The following is an 18,558-nucleotide window of genomic DNA, read 5'->3' as shown; positions in this document are numbered from 1 at the left end:
ACATGGTGCTTTGTAATACTTGATGAATTCCGCCAAAACAGAAAAAAGGGTATTCTTAAATCATCTACTGAGAATCATAATTTGACTCTGCAAAATCCCCAAAGTGAATCAGCTTCTACGATATTCACATCATAATTTCCTACTTTGACCAAAGTTGTCAAACAGAAGTCAACAATAACGACGGCAAGGCTTGTTTTTGTGACAGAAGGCAGCAATTTAGAATGGGGTTGCTTCCATTTCATGAAAATATGCTTATACAATAAATGCTTTGGCAGATATGTATTGATCATTTAATTCATTGATGATATCAAGGATTCATTACTTGTATTATTTCTGTCATTGTTGATAGATTCTGATGTTACGACATGTTTGTGATGGATTTCAACATGTCCACGAGAGGACAATTCCTGACCATAGTTAACTTATAGACTTTTGTAAAATGCATAGAATGCATCATTTGTCTGTCAGTGTGATGTTTGTAAGACACATGTACTGAAAGATTGCACAATACAACAGGAATAAATGTTTCCATTCAGTAAACATGCTCCATGTGTATGAACTGGAAGTCTCTTTCATTCTCAGACAATAAATGTATTACTTCCTAGAATTGTACCAGAAATTATCAAAATCAATACTCTCATTTTATTGACTTTAAAAATTCTGCATCAATTAATTTTACAGATGCAAATTAATGTACATGTAGTTTAAGGCTACACTTTGCTTCGACAATAAGCTAGGTTGACAGATAGTATAATTATCCACAAGATAAAATGCTGTATGATTTATTACATCAATCAGAACATCACAGTGCTGAAATACTGGTGCAAGGATGTAGAAACTTAATGGTTTATACATTGCATTTTGATTTGTAACCATTGTCGGGCATCTTACACAGAAGTGGTACATGCCGCCCAGAATGGCCATTTTGCTTAAATTATATTCCTGCTTTGACTCATAAAATCTGTCATTATGTACATGCATGAATGTGGCCACTAATATCAGCTCACTGACCTTCATAGTGATGAGAGCATGTCAGGGAAATTCTTGGAAAGAATTATGAAGGTCTTTATTGTGAAATTTAGAGCTCTAACCTTTTTCAGCTATGCATGTGAATTTGAGCTCAATCATATGCAAAACAAAAGCAGGACAAACTCAACATTTTAATTAAATCATGAGGCAAAAAATGCACGATTGTGTGAACCAGAATGAGACAGCACAGTGTCTGTATGTGTGTGTGTGTGTGTGCGTGTGTGCGTGTGTGTGTGTGTATGTGTGTGTGTATGTGTGTGTGTGTGTGTGTGTGTGTGTGCGTGTGTGTGTGTGTGTGAGAGAGAGAGAGAGAGAGAGAGAAACACACAGAAAAAGCTTGACTGAAAGACGAACGAAATTGAAGATTAGAGGCTGAGAGACCAGATACACAACAAGGCAATCGCCAAATTGTGTCTCGCCCATTCGCGTACAAGGAATTAATATTTTTTGTAACTCCCAGAAGTTAATTGACCTGCTTATGACCTTTGACCTTGTGGTGACCTTCAACACCCTAAGGGACATTTACCATCCAAGTTTGGTCACAAACGGACAAAGGGATCAAAAGTAATGAGCCATAATCGAAACGCGCCATAAAAACTTAACATTGGGCCCTAAAAATTGAAAAAAGAATACAGTGCACTCCCGTTATAACGAACAAGGTTATAAAAAAGTTCTCGTTACAACGAAATCAAAATCAGGTCCCAAAATTATCATCTGTATACGTTTATACACTCAGTATGACTGTTTGGTTATAACGAAATTTCAATATAACCAAAGAAAATTGCTGGTTCGAGGACTTCGTTACAACGGGAGTACACTGTATAACAGGAATGAGACCTGCAAAATTACGTATGAGGTATCTCGCTATCTTCAAGTTTACTTCCTGAGCTTCCACTGTACTGATAGAGAGTGTAATGTGAGGATACTGAAGGGGAAGCCCTTATTTGGCAAGACAGACACAGATTGGTACATGGAAGGCAAGGCTGTAGTAGTGTGTATATTTATTTGTTTGCAGGGCATTTGGAGTTTTACAAAATCTTATAGAAACTAATAGAATCACAGAACACCAGATTACTGTAACCATGATCTTCCAGACGTTTAAGAAACTTAGATGTAGGGGAACTTATTAACCATGACAATTACCTTGTTACTATTGTACAGATCTGTCTCTATATCAGGGTACAAGAAGAAACAAATATAAAGTGTTGGGTAATGAAAAATCATCGCCTTGTTATGAGGTTGTTGGTTTTTTTAAATATCCGACCTCTATATAACAAGGTTCCACTGTACATGTATAGAGAGCAGTGAACACAATAAGTGGCAAAGTCATAAAATCAGCCCCACCGCAGTGCAAGTACATCCATGCGCAGTGGCGTATCTAGGGGAAACGGCGCCCGGGGCAAGCACGAAAATTGCGCCCCTAATTTCTGAAAAAGTGTTCAACCCCAACCCCATCCCGGTAGGGACTTTGGATAGACAAAGTCTACATGATATGCTTTTTTCAAACACTTAAAAGGGGTCTTTTGAGGGTGATTTAAATGTAGCGAATTTTGATAAATTTTGGCGAGCGAGCGCAGCGAGCGAGCCGAAAATTTTTGTATTTCAGCTTACAAAACATGGAATTCTTGTCATTTTTTGCTTATCAAATCTTACAATTCTAATCAAGATATAGTGACGGCCTTATAGATAACGATTTATACCAACAAACTGAGGACTTAAAAAAATACTCTAAATTAGTGCGCGCGAGTGAGCCGAAATTTGTATATTTCTGCGTCATCATCACGTTTTGTTCTTATCTCTCTTTTATATATATATATATATATATATATATATATATATATATATATATATATATATAAATATATATAAATTTTGGCGAGCGAGCGCAGCGAGCGAGCCGAAAATTTTTGTATTTCAGCTTACAAAACATGGAATTCTTGTCATTTTTTGCTTATTAAATCTTACAATTCTAATCAAGATATAGTGACGGCCTTATAGATAACGATTTATACCAACAAAGTGAGGAGTTTTAAAAAAATACTCTAAATTAGTGCGCGCGAGTGAGCCGAAATTTGTATATTTCTGCGTCATCATCACGTTTTGTTCTTATGTCTCTTTTTTCATATATATGTATAAATTTTGGCGAGCGAGCGCAGCGAGCGAGCCGAAAAGTTTTGTATTTCAGCTTACAAAACATGGAATTCTTGTCATTTTTTGCTTATTAAATCTTACAATTCTAATCAAGATATAGTGACGACTTTATAGATAACGATTTATACCAACAAACTGAAGCCGAAATTTGTATATTTCCGCGTCATCATTACGTTTTGTTCTTATCTTTTTTGATTTGGTTTTTTTTTTGCGCCCCCCCCCCATGTTCGAAACCGTTGGCGTCCTCTTTTGATCCAATCGGCGATCGCCTTCAGAACGAAAGAAATGCAGCCGCTGCTCAGTGAAACACTTTGCCTGCTAAATATTAAATGACATGTGTGAACACAATAGACATTGTCATTTTGTCCGCGTCATCGTCACGTTTTGTTCTTATCTTCTTCTTCCTTTTTTTGATAAATTTTGGCGAGTGAGCGCAGCGAGCGAGCCGAAAATTTTTATATTTCAGCTTACTAAACATGGAACTCTTGTCATTTTTTGCTTATTAAATCTTACAATTCTGATCAAGATATAGTGACGGCCTTATAGATAACGATTTATACCACCAAACTGAGGACTTGAAAAAATACTCTAAATTAGTACGAGCGAGTGAGCCGAAATTTGTATATTTCCGCGTCATCATTGCGTTTTGTTCTTATCTTGTTTGATTTGGGGGGTTTTTTGCGTCCCCCCCCCCCCCCGTATGTTCGAAACCGTTGGCGCCTTTTGATCCAATTGGCGATCGCTTCAGAACGAAAGAAATTGCAGCCGCTGCTCAGTGAAACATTTTGCCTGCTAAATATTAAATGACATATTGTGTGAACACAATAGACATTGTCATTTTGTCCGCGTCATCATCAAGTTTTGTTCTTACCTTCTTTTTTATATATATTTGGCGAGCGAGCGCAGCGAGCGCGCTGAAAATTTTTGTATTTCAGCTAACGGAACATGGAATTCTTGTGTGAACACAATAAACATTGTCATTTTGTCCGCGTCATCATCATGTTTTGTTTTAATCTTGTTTGATTTGGTTTTCTGCCCCCCCCCCCCCCACCATTCTTCCCCCCCCCCCCCCCCCCCCCACTTCCGGGCGAGTTTTTTCTTTTTTCTTCTTCTTCTTCTTCTTCTTCGTTTTTTTTTTTCTTTTTTTTTTCTTCTTTTCTTCGCTTTTTTTTTCGTTTTTTGCGCCCCCAAGGAGTGGCGCCCGGGGCACGTGCCCCCCTTGCCCCCCCCCCTAGATACGCCACTGTCCATGCGTTATCAAGCAAGGTTAGGTTAAGTTTCAACTGTAGGGTTACAGTTAGGTAAAGGTTGTACATGGTGAAATTTTAATGGTCAAGGGACATTAGGAGGTCCTTCCAAGAATAAAAAGGAGAAAGCAAAGAAAGAACAAAGAAAGAAAAAAAAAGACTGGGAAGAAAGGACGAAAGACACTATGTCGTGAAAATCAGCCCTGCCGATGTGTCAATCACGCGTAAACACTGCTCGGTAGAGCCGTACTCACGAGTACTACACTGTGGAAGAAAGCCCCATTGCTGTGCTTATGTACCGTTGAACGCCTCACAGTGGGGCTGAATTCACGAGTACATAACAGAAAAGCTGCCGTAGTATTAGTATGGACAGGCAGTGGTGGGGCCTATTTCACAAGTTTGCCCAATAAGCTTCAGGATCATAATACATGCAGTACAAATGATGATTCTCACTGAGAGATACTGTATTCAGATTGCCAATCAACAAGTCCTATACATGATGCACATGTCTTTTAGCAAGACACTCTTATCCTTTTTTCCCAGTAATTCCAGCAATTATTTGGTGCAGTATAAGGCTACAAGTCGTTGTGTGACAAGAAAGTATGCCATCTATGTGGTAGAGGGTATTCTCATTCCATTCACAGCTCATTATACATGTTTTGAGTTACAGAAGGCCCTGTGAGACATCATTCAACACTGTTTTCACAAGCACAATGCCTCTTCAGAAGAATAGTCCCCGACACAGGAGTTTCTTTTTTTTTTTCTTCAATTCTTTTCTAGTGACAGAAGTGATGGTTTGATAGCATTGGATGGTTCTGAGGGAAGTAAGAAATCTGAAAAGATGTCAGACAAGAAAGTTGGGACAATTTCAATGTTTAAGAGTTAATATCTGATACCTCGGGTATGCCTGACCAAGGACTATTGATAAAGCTTTTTGGGTCCCTAGAATTTGATTCTTTTCAATAAAAAGTTCTTCATACAGGTATTTGCTTTGAAACAAATGAAAAGCATTATTTACTTAATTCTTTACAAAAGAACTGATCTTAGGGAGATTTGTAGATTATGATGTACAAATTACATTTCTCACGAAAAAAAACAGACATTTATGACACTTCCTTTTCAAGGCAAATGAAGAGTACGGTAAAATTCAATTAACATCACACAATTTGCCAAAGATGAATTCCCCTTTAAGTTTTCCATGGCAACATAGGCAAGAACAGTACATACCCATTGTAGCACAATGCACACTTCTTTAAAGTGCCATTCAACATCTGTCTTATAAGTACAGCCAGATGGTATCTTGATGCTACCTAATCCAAAGATGAAATGGCATATTGATTTGAGCATCCACTCATTGAAAAGAAGTGTGTGTATGTATATTTATTGTAAATATGTGGGTTACGATTATGGCACCACTGCACCCTTGTTGACGCACAACAAGGATTGTTCATCCTGGTATAACTTCAACGGAGCTGCAGTTTGGGATTATTTCAACAAGTAACAAGTGAGCAGGTAGGCTGACTTTTGCTTTGCTTTTCAATGAAATAATGATATTAAAAGGCATTGATGGGGCTCACTGATAGCTTGAAATGCAATGTAGTTATCAAAAAACCAATTAGACATAGTGGGCATACTGCCCAAGATGTGGCTAAATTTGGCAGAGTGTGTATTTGTGAGTGTGTGTATGTATGTGACATGCTACAACCTCACAACAATGCAAAGAGCCTTGTCACATGCTTGGATATCCCTCACAGGGATTATGGCTTTGTGAAAAGCACATGATGACAAAAACCCAACAACTAAATTAAAGAAAAACTAGAAACAAAAGACCAACATTCCACAACCTCAAAATGTAGACAAAAATGTCGTCAAACATAAATATACACACACATGACTCTGACTGGTTGATTGTTCACAATTTGTAACATTTGTAGCATTTATAACTGTCGACAGACTGCAAGTTTGCTGGGCTTCAGGCTCAGCAAACTTTGGCCTTCCAAATCATCAAATTTGGGATGCTATCCCACCTAACCCTGTTAATCTCTTATACAAGAATCACATATCATGACAAAAATATTGATTTCTATTTCTCACAAACAATGGGGAAATGACTGCATCATAGTTCATCATCATCATCTTCCGTTTTTGCTTTCTTCGGCTGTACCGTCTTTTTTTTCTTCTGGCCTGGCTTTGGTACAGTTTTCCTCCTCTTTGTCTTCAAGATGTTGTAGCCTCGGAAGTAGGTGTAACGACGCGTGCACAGCGGGATGTAGAATGCTCTGCAAAATTTGTATGAGCTGCTGGAGTGTAACAACACAGCAGGAGAAAGTAGATTAGTTTGTGACTTGCTTCTCACAGATTTTCAATTCACCTGCAGTAAGCATGCAGCAAAGCAGGTGGCAATGTGTGTATGAAAACTATTCACTATTGGTCCCATCACATCTACACATAACCTTACACAAGTGAGCAGAATATCCACTTACCAGAAGTCGGATTAAGTCCTTAATTTTTCCCTTATCCATTCATGTAAAAAAAAAAAAAATAAATAAAATCTCATCAAAACAGCCAAGCAGAGTCAAATTAGAAAATCAAGCCACTTTCACTTGAATGTGGAATTCAATTGTGAAAGTTGAAGTTAATCTTTTTTCTTTATAAATATTAGTATTATTATTGTTATTATTATTGTTATTATTATTATTATTATTATTGTTATTATTATTATCATTATTATTATTATCATTATCATTATCATTATCATTATCATTATTATTATTATTATTATTATTATCATTATCATTATCATTATTATTACTATTATTATCATTATTATTATTATTATTATTATTATTATTATTATTATTATTATTATTATTATTATTATTATTATTATTATTATTATTATTATTATCATTATTATTATTATCATTTGTGGTGGTGGTGGTGGCGGGTACATTGTTTTTCTTTTTCCGGCCTATTAACTGAAATAACACAAGGGGAAGAGTACACAATTCATGGGTAAAGTTTACGCTTAGGTAACAACATACAACTGGATTATGCTTCAATAGCAGTTATAAATTCAAAAAGAATAAAAAAATAAAAAATAAAAAAAAACATGTAAAAAATTGACTTGACTGAAAGTTGAATATCACTTAACTTGAACATTTTCTCCAGTTCCAACGACTTGATGTTAAGTTCACTATATTTCATACATTGTGATGATGATGATGATCCACAGCATTTGTATAGCACCACATATCTCTTTTAGAAACATTCAAAGGCGCAGACATTATCAGGAATTATTCACTGTTAGCACCATTACACCATTTGTGAGATATGACAAACATTCCTTTGAAATCATACTTGCAAAAAGGTGTAAATGCTTTCAGTAGTATGCAATACTGCCCTTATCAGTCTGAAAGCAACCAACATTCCACCTACATGTACTTAAAGGACAAGTCCACCTTCAATATACATAAGGATTGAGAGAATGCAGCAATATTAGTAGAACACATCAGTGAAAGTTTGAGGAAAATAGGACAATCCGTTCAAAAGTTACGAATATTTTAAGTATCTGTGCAGTCACTGCTGGAAGAGAAGACTACTACAGAGTATGATGTCACATGCGTACAACGCTATAAGGAAAATAAAAAGAGAATTTCACAAAACTTTACTTTTTGAATAAAGTGCACGTTTCTTCGACTTGCTACTGATGTATGTTAAGGGTAAATATTATTCCCCCTGCCTTCTGAAAGAGAGAAGTCGAGTGTTCTTTTGTTATGCGAAAAAAATGGAAATATGTTGAATTTTCTTTATTCTTTCTTTATATCGTTGTACTCATGTGACATCACAAGCTATAGTAGTCTTTTCATCCAGCCGTGACTGAGCAGAAACTTCAAAAATTCATAACTTTTTAACGGATTGTCCGATTTTGCTCAAACTCTCACTGATGTGTTCTACTAATATTGCTGCATTCACTCAACCCACATGTCTATGAAGGTGAACTTGTCCTTTAATATTTACTACAGCACAATTACACACCATCTACTATCTTTTACAAAAATAAAAAGATATATTCCAGAACTTCACATAGAAATATTTGCCATCATTTCATGGCAATATCTTAGATTGAAATTTAATCCCAAATTTTTTGTCTTGGAAATAACAATTGTATATAGACCCCCAAATATAAAGTCTTTTCTTCCAGCCTGTTGTGACAGTGTAGAATTTTGATTTCCACAAGGAGTAATGAGAAACTTACATCGAAGCATCCATGAAGCCCTGGTTAGCAATGATCTGCCATTCATCGGTTCGGTTGGAGTAACGTGGTTCCCGTGGTGACTCTTTTGGAAGATCCAGGTCGATGAGGTAATGGCACTTGGAAATATCAATCTACGAAAGGTGAGAAGCATGAATCCACTCGTTGATAAATGAATATCACGCAACAAATGTGGAGGACTATGATGTCTGTTTACAGGTAGGACAGGAATTCTTTTCTCAACCAAACATCCAGCAAGTTTAGCATCTTCAGATCATGGATAAGTTTAACCTCAATTCAATTCAATTCAATTCAATCTATTTTGGTACTTGGGCAAAAGAATCACTAACAATCCAACAAAATAATGATGATGATAATGCATCTTAAGGTAAAAGAAAACTAAATAAGCAGTATGAAACAAAACTTAACCAATCACTGTATATGGGTATCGATATTAAGTAGTAACAAAGATTTGTATTTTGTTTTGTTTTTCGGATAATGGTGGGGGTTTACAGGAAGTTTGCTAAATCAGTGGTCAATACAGACCTGGGATTTCTCCACACACATCAAAGAACTGCAATCCCAAACTGAATGTGCTCTAAAAACGGCAAATACATTTTTTATCACATGCTATGAAACAGGTAGTGAATAATTAAGTCTGTTCAGTCTGCCTTAACTGTACATAAAAAGTTTTCTAGATGTCGTTGAAGAATGTGACTCACATATCTGGACGTTTCTTCCTTGTTAAGATCATTCATATCACTGGGGATGATGACCGTAGCGTCTGGTCCAAGGCTGTATGGTTTGGGAAGCTGACCTCTGAACTCTGACTCAATAAACTGCAATCTCCAACTGAAAACAAAAACAAATAATGGTCCATGAGACAAAAATGGACAAAATGTAAGTTTTGAGAGAAATCAATTGTGTGAAGTTTTGACAGAATGATCATTTGAGAATGAACATTTCTTCACCTTTAGGTTGATACTTTTACCTGTTACACATTGTGGTTTCTGTGTGCACTTACTTCACCTTCATATCATCCACCTAATACCACATAAACACTGAAATTACTAAATTGTCACGAATCTGTGAAAATAATTGATTGCAATTGAATTGACAATGCAATTGAAATTGTTACTTTTGCAAAATTGCAAATAAAACAACATCCAAATGATATTTTGCTAGCAACCAGATTTAATTTCTCAAGAGTTCATTTCAATTCTGGTCTGAATGAATGTAGACTGATTTGAAAGCAGCACAACATCACATGTATGCTAGTGTCACTGCTGTTTTTTTCCCCTTCGTAACTGTACAAATTTAATCTATGTGAGATTGATTGTCTCTAAAAACTTCTTTAATAATTTCAGTTTTGGACAAAGCTTTCAATAATTGGAAATGACTTCACAGCTGTATTTGCTCTGAAATGAGAGAATCTCAGAGAAGAGAATAAAACTCACTTGTCTGGTAGGAAGAAGCTGCTAGGGAACCGATACCATTCCTTGCCTACACACACATTGACTACTTTATCAGATGACAGTGTGTGGATCTCTGGACTACCAGCGATGGCTCCTAGCTGGGGGTACAGGTCCAAGGGGGCGTGGTAGGCTGAAGGGAAGAAGGTAGGCTGATATTAGATTGTGCATTTGATGCCAAGCTCACACTAATCTGTGATCAATACTTAACTGTCATTGGTTTACACCTGTATTCATTTGACTAGTAACTCTTATATACACCTTCCCTCTTCCAAAGTCGTCGGCTGAGAAGTAAAAGGGCATTAAGGTGCCTCGAACACTATGGCTTTAGTGGCAACTTAACGCCATAATCATTCTCATCTGACAACATGTACTTTGTTCTCTGGTTGGTATTTGTAAATCTGCTGGGAAATTTTATGTGCCAATTAGCACACACATTATGAAATTAACTGGCAATAAATTGGGGTCAAGTACTCTTCTTCATTTCCAATGTGTATCCAGTGGCAGACCTTAACTTTTTTTTCTGAAAATAAAAGAAATAAAAAGAAGCAAATGAAAGGGGGCATGTACACCCCCTTTAATTTTCTATTGCAGTGGCACTTTGTAGTTTTTTGCTTGTCAGCTGATGATACCCGAAAGTGGCACAAGAAACAAACAAACAAACAAAACAAAACAAAATGAATGGGAGCCTTTTTTTTTTGCTTGTCAGCTGATCAAACCCAGAAGTGGCACCAGGAATATTTTTTTGCCCTCCATGGAATTCCTGGATCCGCCCTGGTAACTATGACATTCCAGTAGAACTTTAACTTTAATTCCACCTTGGTGGGTTATCTTACTCTCATTACTGACAAATTACAATTTTTTGTGTTTGTTTGTACTCTTTTTCTTTCTTTCTTTCTTTCTTTTTTTTTTTTTTTTTTTTGGGGGGGGGGGAGGTTTAGTCAAGCACTTTTGAAATAGGCTTGAAAAATACAACCAAGTAGATGGGTGCATTAAGGATTACTTTGCTAAACTACTGTAATAACTCATTCTCATGTGGCAGTTTTGCTTGGTTATGTACATGACCAGCACAACATTCTAGTGAGATTTCTTCTATTACAATCCCATTTTGCAAAGAGAAAATAGCCGCGAATGACTAAAACAATATGCTCCATATCGTGTTCAGAAATAACTACACAGCATATCTGTTACATAATTGGGTGATCATAGTCAGTGTACATAAACGTGACATACTAAGGATTCATTCTCTCATTGAGTGTGGCTTTTAGCATTTTAATTCAAAATGTGCGAGACACAAACGACCTAAAACAAAATTTGTGTGATTGATGAGACAAATTTGTCTGCTCTGAAGACACAACATACTACATACAGAATGTTGACTTTGTTAAAGATATTTTAACCTATTGAGGATGGACTGATTTTGCTACTGCTACAACACGCATTTCCCACAGACACTTGCTCAAGTATACTCGGGACTCATCCTCAACGGGTTAATTGTAAAGAGGTAATGACATGGAAAGAATGTGGCCAACACAACTAGTCAAGTCTCAATAAGATGGCAGGGCAATTCATATTACACCCAAACTATCAGAGATCAAGAACCCCATGGACACTCAGCTAAACTGGAGGATGATTCAAAGAATTACCATAGAAGAGCATTCCGGATCGCAAGAGGGAAAGTGTGCCAAAGAGGAAGGAGAAAGCGAGAGCCAGGTGGTTGGAGGAGTAGGTGTAATGCTGAGAGAGATGGGGTGTGAAGATCCGGTGGTATAATTTCTGCAAGACAGGTGGTGGTAGAATCAAGCTGGATTTTAGTGGAATCAGTGGGACTCAAGTGTGACAAACAGATCAGGGCAGGGCATGACTGAAACACCAGTCTCTATGTGTCTACTATAAAAGCATCAAAGTTTATGGCAAAACTTTTTACAGTGTACAATTAAATTTTCGTAGTGGAAACTTGAATCTTCACTTGACATAAAGTCTTCACAGCCTACACTTTGATCTCTACAGTACACATTAAAATTTCCAGAGTACACTAAATTGTTACAGTGAACACTAAAATCTTTACAGCAGACACTTTAATCATTACCCAACAAACCAATCTTCACAGTCTACCCTAAAATCTGCAGTGTACAGAAAAATTTAGCAAGCTTTTTGGTTGTTTACAAATGTACAATGTAGGCAATGTTCTGTGAACGAAGCAAGCATAGAATTTGAATACATTCCAGAAACAGTCAACTACCTGAAGACGAGATTAACATATCATTCATAAGATACCATCTGTGCACACATGCTATTAACATAATGTGGCTAGCAGGCGCATTGGAAGACACACTAGGCGTTTTCACATCAGCCCGATGTTTCGAAATAGCGTGCTATTTTCTGACTTGGGAAATTAACCCGATCACGAAATAGCGCGCTATTTGATAATGTGAACACAAATTAGCGCCCTAATTGTATCGCTCTGGTCGAAAAAATTTCTTGAGTCCAACTCGGGAAATTTCTGAAAGAGCGGGATAGTAGCGCGCTATTTGATAATGTGAAAACGACTCGAGAAATTAGTGCGATGCATCCCATCATGTCTAGCGTGTGTGACCCGATCGATCGAGGCAAACTGCACACAAATCATGAGGAATTTTTGAAATTGCACACATTACTGATGCTGTTTGCACATGCTCAGCTGTCGAATAAGCTCGAAAAAATTTCGGGCTAATTTTCTTCGGGCTGATGTGAATAAGAAATGAAATAGCGCGCTAATTCGCAATCGCGAAAAATATCTCGAGCTTAGATTTTTATCGGGCTGATGTGAAAACACCTAGTGAATAAAATATGTTCTATGGTGAGAGAATACAGAGGTAACCAACCTGTCCAGCTGAGACTGCCACACCCCCTCCCAGACAGATTAGAGGATAGACCGGGAAGAGGAACCTCTCCTCCTGCCAAACACAGAAAGACATCAGGAGACATCATAAGACATTATAAGACATCATGAAACACCATAGCACATCATCACAAGCATGTCTCATTGTCAGTATAAGCACCAGATATGTATTTTACCTATAGCTTTTGAAAAGAGATGAATCAGAAATCAAAATATTGTGCATAGATCTAACTTAATATTGCATATACAGTGCACTCCCTATATAACGAAATGCTCGGGACCGGCCGTTTTCTTTCGTTATAACGAAATTTTGTTATAACCGAACAAATACAATATATAACAAAAACAAGGAAACCACGCATATATCATATTATGTTTGTTGAATACTCATCATACATTGGAAAGCTATGTGAAATGGGATGGTACCTTTTCAATTTCGTTTGAATATTTCATTTAAAAGAGAGCATAATGGTTTATCGTCACACAATAAGTCGTATAGAAAATGACGGTTTAGGATTCCAATATACAGTTCGCTATTCCAAAGATTCATTTCTTAGTAAGTTCTTTACTCCGAAAGGCTCTTTATTCCGAAGTGTCACCATTCCTGGGATTCCGAAGGTTTGTTCATTATTTTGAAGCTTTGCTCTTCTGACGATTCGTTATTCCTAAAGTTCATAATTTAGATATGAATATATTCTTCGTTTTCCGAAGACTCGTTGATCGAAAAATGAAATGAGTTTCGTCATTCCGAAGGTTTGTAAATGAAAAAAAAATGAAAAAAATTCACAGTTCCGAAGGTTTTTTAATCCGACAATAAGATAAGGTTTGTTATTCCAAAGGTTTGCAAATCAAAGAAAAAAGAGAGAGAAAGAATGCGGGACACACGGACTGACCGCACAGTGATGTGAAGCGCTCGCCCAATCAGAGATGCTATAATGCTTGTTCCGCTACGTATTTTCGGAAGCGATCAGCATTTCGTTATAACGGAGCACATTTCTTTTGTTTTTCTTTGTCAGTGGTGCTCGGAAAAGACGTTCATTATAACGAAAATTTCGCTATAACCGTGTTCGTTATAAGCGAATTTTGTACCATAGACTTTAATGGGGATAATTTTGGGACCATTAGTTTTACTTCGTGATAACGAAATTTCGTTATAACCGTGTTCGTTATAACGGTAGTGCACTGTAGTGCATTCCGCTGGATTTACTCCGAAGGTAACAAATTCATACTGTAGATAATCATTTATAATAATTCCTTAATTTTTGGTTTCATGAAGGGCAACTTTGCACAAGAAGTGCTACAAGCATTGTCTATAGGGAACATCACAGCATATAAAGAGTCTATAGAACCAGATTTACAACTTCAGCTGTTTCACCGGCACTTTCCCATGAGCTACATTAGTGTGGAAAATTTAAAATTTGGTACAATTGCAAGTGACTTTGACAAAAGTGGCAGAATTTGTATGACATAACTTTTAGACGGTAGACATGTACTTGTTTTTTCTTTCCAATTCAATTCAATATAACGTTTATTTCCATCATCAAAAAAGAAAAAGAAAACATGATTCAAAGTGGTGTAAGTTGTCAATTTGTCTTTCATTCATCTGATAAGGACAGGTTTTTTTGTTTGTTTTTTTAATACAATTTAAAGTATATGCACGAATGATGTCATAAAAAAAGAAAAAATGCACACTTTGTCATGGTAACAAAAAAAAAAAAGTACGTAATCATAACAACGGAAACAGTGTTCCACTAAAAAGCCAAGCTTGTAAGATGTGGAACGCTGGAAACAAGACAATGACAGCACCAATTTGTTATTCCAATAAAATATATTCATATCAAATTCATCTATACGTTTTCTCAGTCAAGTTATCATCATCATTGGCTTAAATAGTAATACCCTCATTATGTGGCAGTACTGCCACCCCAAATTCTCTGTAGTTTCTCAGTGGCAGAATATCAACTGAATTTGACTCAAGGGGACCAGGCAAACGATCTCAATGGTCTACAAGTTAATGAAGATCATGGTAAAGAACAATATGACCTCTGACCTTTATAGGAACACTTTCAAAGAGGTTATGAGTTCACTCACCTTGTGAGGTCTGGTGAAGAAGATGAGGCACCAGATGTAGAAGGATGACATGGTGAGCCAGAGAGGGATGGCTTTCTTGTTGCCTACCACACTGCTGTTTGACACCCAGTTTACAAACATCTACAAACAAACAAATGCATATACAATTTATCATTCAATCACTCAACGATACTACCGTTTGTCACCCAGTACACAAACATCTACAAATAATCAATCGATCGATCAATCAATCAATCAATCAATCAATCAATCAATCAATCAATCAATCAATCCAGCCATCCATCCATCCATCCATCAATCAATCAATCAATCAATCAATCCAATGAAAGGATGAATCGATCGATCAATCAATCAATCAATCAATCAATCAATCAATCAATCCATCCATCCATCCATCACTCCATCAATCAATTAATCAATCAATCAATCCAATGAAAGGATGAATCGATCAATCAATCAATCAATCAATCAATCAATCAATCCATCCATCCATCCATCCATCCATCAATCCATCAATCAATTAATCAATCAATCAATCCAATGAAAGGATGAATCGATCGATCAATCAATCAATCAATCAATCAATCAATCAATCAATCAATCAATCAATCAATCAATCAATCAACAAAATTATAAACACACAAGAGGAGGTGATGAGCTGCTGAGACTCCCTGATCCTGCAGGGGCTTCCTGAAAACCAAGACATCCCTTCATGTCCTGACAGGAGCATATAAAAAGCTTCCTGATTTGAGAATTTCATTTGTCCATTGAGATGCATATAACACACAAGTGTCTTCCTGATTGCTCTTAGGAACCTCCCTGAGTTTGATGTGGGGATGCTAGCAGCCCTGGGTGTGTCAAAATGTGACTGCAAACTACCTGCAGAGATCATTCATTTTACATCTTCTCATGAGATGCAACTTCTTTATGACTTTCTTATCCTGCTGGCTGGGTAAAATCAGTTTGTTTCAATGCTGCATGAAAGATAAGGAGTAGGTGATCTTCATGATTGCATGGTCACAAGACTTTTGGTCAATTTTAAACCCTTTCATTATAATTGAATTTAGTTTAGCAAATTGTCAAGAAAAACAGTTCAAGCTCATGAGCAAATCAAGGATAAATATATTCAGATCACAGACAGAAAGAGGCACATATATTACAATCTTGGGTATGCCCTACCAGGCTGCCTGGGTTTGAAGAGAGTCAACCTAAAGACTACGAGGTTTAAAAACCTTCAGTCTCCCTCCCGACCTGATGAAACCAAAATTAACCAAAAAGCATGTCCAAATGTATTTAACCGGTTGAGGATGGGCTGATTTTGCTACAACACGCATTTCCCATAGATACTTGCCCAAGTATACTTGGGACTCGTCCTCAACAGGTTAAAAGAGGTGCAAAGTAGCAATGTACACAACAGACTTAGACATGTTTAAGTGTCCCAGAACTTTATGAGGAAACTACAAAATAGTCCAAGGCCTTCAGCCATTCTGCCTTGTCTTCTAAATTGTTTCACTTTATCCATCACATTTTCCCTACGTAACACCTGATTTTACAAGTAAATTTTCCAAGAAATAAGGCTTGGTTGCAAAGACTTTCTAATTTGGCCACACCGCAACTCCATTCACCTTCATAATCATTAAAATTCAAAATACATTTTTCATTTATAGAAACATTCTAGTTTGTCCACACTGCAACTCCATTCATTTTCATAGTCATTAAAATTCAAAATATATTCTTCACGTATAGAAACATTTACTGATGTGAGTCAAAGTAGGTTAAGGTATTACACAATATGTGACGATCATACTCACTGCCAGAGGAAGAGCTATGAGGGCAAGTGGGAAGACAATGTTGAAATTGAGAAACCCATTCAAGAAATAAAATGTCCAGGACTCCACCCCTGAAAGATCAAAACAATATTCAAAAACAGACTCCTCTACAGCTAATCCGAAGAATGTGTTTTGTTTTTGTTGTTTTTTTCCAGCTTAAAAGGAAACAATCTGACAAATTCCTACCAAGTTTGTTACAAGCTCAGTCAATCTCTTTAAAGAAATGAAAAAATGAAAAACAAAAGCAAAACAAGCAACAAACAAACAAAAATGCTTACTATCAATATGGTAGGTAGTATGACTCTTAACTGTGTATTTTTTTTTTTCACCAGCCAGTAGTACGTATGTCACATGAGGATGTTACAAAAATGGGCATTTCCACAGTCAAAGGGTATTTTTCAGGGATGTCGCTTTATTTTTTGTTTCCAATGTGCACTACCCCCAATACAATATGATCTCCTAGAAAATGAGAGGTAACTTTGCCCCAAAATTGCTTCAAACAAGCAATCCATCAGAATTTACCCCAAAATGACAAATTTTGGAGTAACGCATGTAACACTGGACAGAAATCTATGTACTAACAATGTGAAGGTCAAATCATGAATGCTCATTGAAGCTTTGTTGTTTTTCAATTGAATGGCCTAAATTTGATGAGAAGATAACAGCTCTAAAATTCTATTGAACATTGTGTTTTATACCATTTCTAGACTTAGTGGTGAACGTATGTAACATGGAAAGACCAGAATGCAAAGTCCAGCTGGTTTGAGGTTTTCAAGCTTGATTTTTTTTTAAAAGAAATTTTATCAAATCCTGATAGTTTTGTGTCCAATGGATCTTTCAAGATGCCACATAGGAAAGAAAATTCTAATTTTCTAACGGTGCTGTGACAACAGATGAAATATATGAAATCAATCTCTCTTAGGTTGCAATCACAGCACATTGAAATGTTGTCATCAATGGACAATGAAGAAAGCTTTAGCAATGAAAGAATTGCACCAACAGGAAATCAAGACACTTTTTCATTTTCTATCGTACAACCAGCTGACAGTTTCATTAACAACAATTACATTCAACATTCACATTATATCTATAAATGTGTTTGTTGGTCATTTTCTAATCCAAAGTGCTTATGAATCAGGTTATGTCCCTGAAGTACAGCATTTCACATCTGTAAATAATATGGATAATTAAAACTACAAGAAGGTAGATTCAATTATTCTTTGATCTTACCATATAAGTCTGGGCCATGTTCACTGAACACATTGTATAAAACAATATTGAGAGGTGCAATCACCAGCTTTCCATACATGTATGTATCTATCAGGACCTGGGGAATCTGAGAAATCAATTTAAGAAAAACAAAAACAAGATTGTCACACATTTGGATTTGACAGAGCTATAATGTATGAGGCATATATCTTAACACATCCAGACACCCACCATTGCAGCATATGTGAATTAATATTCATTCATTCATTTATTTGGCAAAATATAAAACAATATACAACTTACAGGTCATTACAAAAAACAACAACAAACAAATACATGCCAGGACTCCTAGGAAGCAATTGTGTGCTTGTAGCTGGAGCCCTCAAACCAAAAA

At 36.5% G+C, this 18,558-nt stretch overlaps 1 protein-coding gene across 1 annotated transcript in view; it reads right to left on the bottom strand.

The window, feature by feature from the left end:
• Positions 1-6,543: 6,543 nt before the first annotated feature.
• LOC139730747 (alpha-1,2-mannosyltransferase ALG9-like) overlaps positions 6,544-18,558 on the bottom strand; it is a 22,007-nt gene continuing 9,992 nt past the window's right edge. The window contains exons 10-18 of the mRNA XM_071641609.1: positions 18,186-18,291; positions 16,938-17,026; positions 15,127-15,246; positions 13,019-13,090; positions 11,801-11,930; positions 10,140-10,287; positions 9,405-9,534; positions 8,686-8,816; positions 6,544-6,727 (exon numbers count right to left, since the gene is read on the bottom strand). Coding sequence (XP_071497710.1) covers positions 6,544-6,727; positions 8,686-8,816; positions 9,405-9,534; positions 10,140-10,287; positions 11,801-11,930; positions 13,019-13,090; positions 15,127-15,246; positions 16,938-17,026; positions 18,186-18,291 — 1,110 coding nt within the window. The remainder of the gene's footprint in view (positions 6,728-8,685; positions 8,817-9,404; positions 9,535-10,139; positions 10,288-11,800; positions 11,931-13,018; positions 13,091-15,126; positions 15,247-16,937; positions 17,027-18,185; positions 18,292-18,558) is intronic.

This window comes from Diadema antillarum, unplaced genomic scaffold (genome assembly GCF_040938485.1).
Source record: "Diadema antillarum isolate AM-2024a unplaced genomic scaffold, OU_Dant_1.0 seq00000333_RagTag, whole genome shotgun sequence".
In the NCBI taxonomy this organism is placed as follows: Eukaryota; Metazoa; Echinodermata; class Echinoidea; order Diadematoida; family Diadematidae; genus Diadema; species Diadema antillarum.
This window is presented reverse-complemented; position numbering and strand designations above follow the sequence as displayed.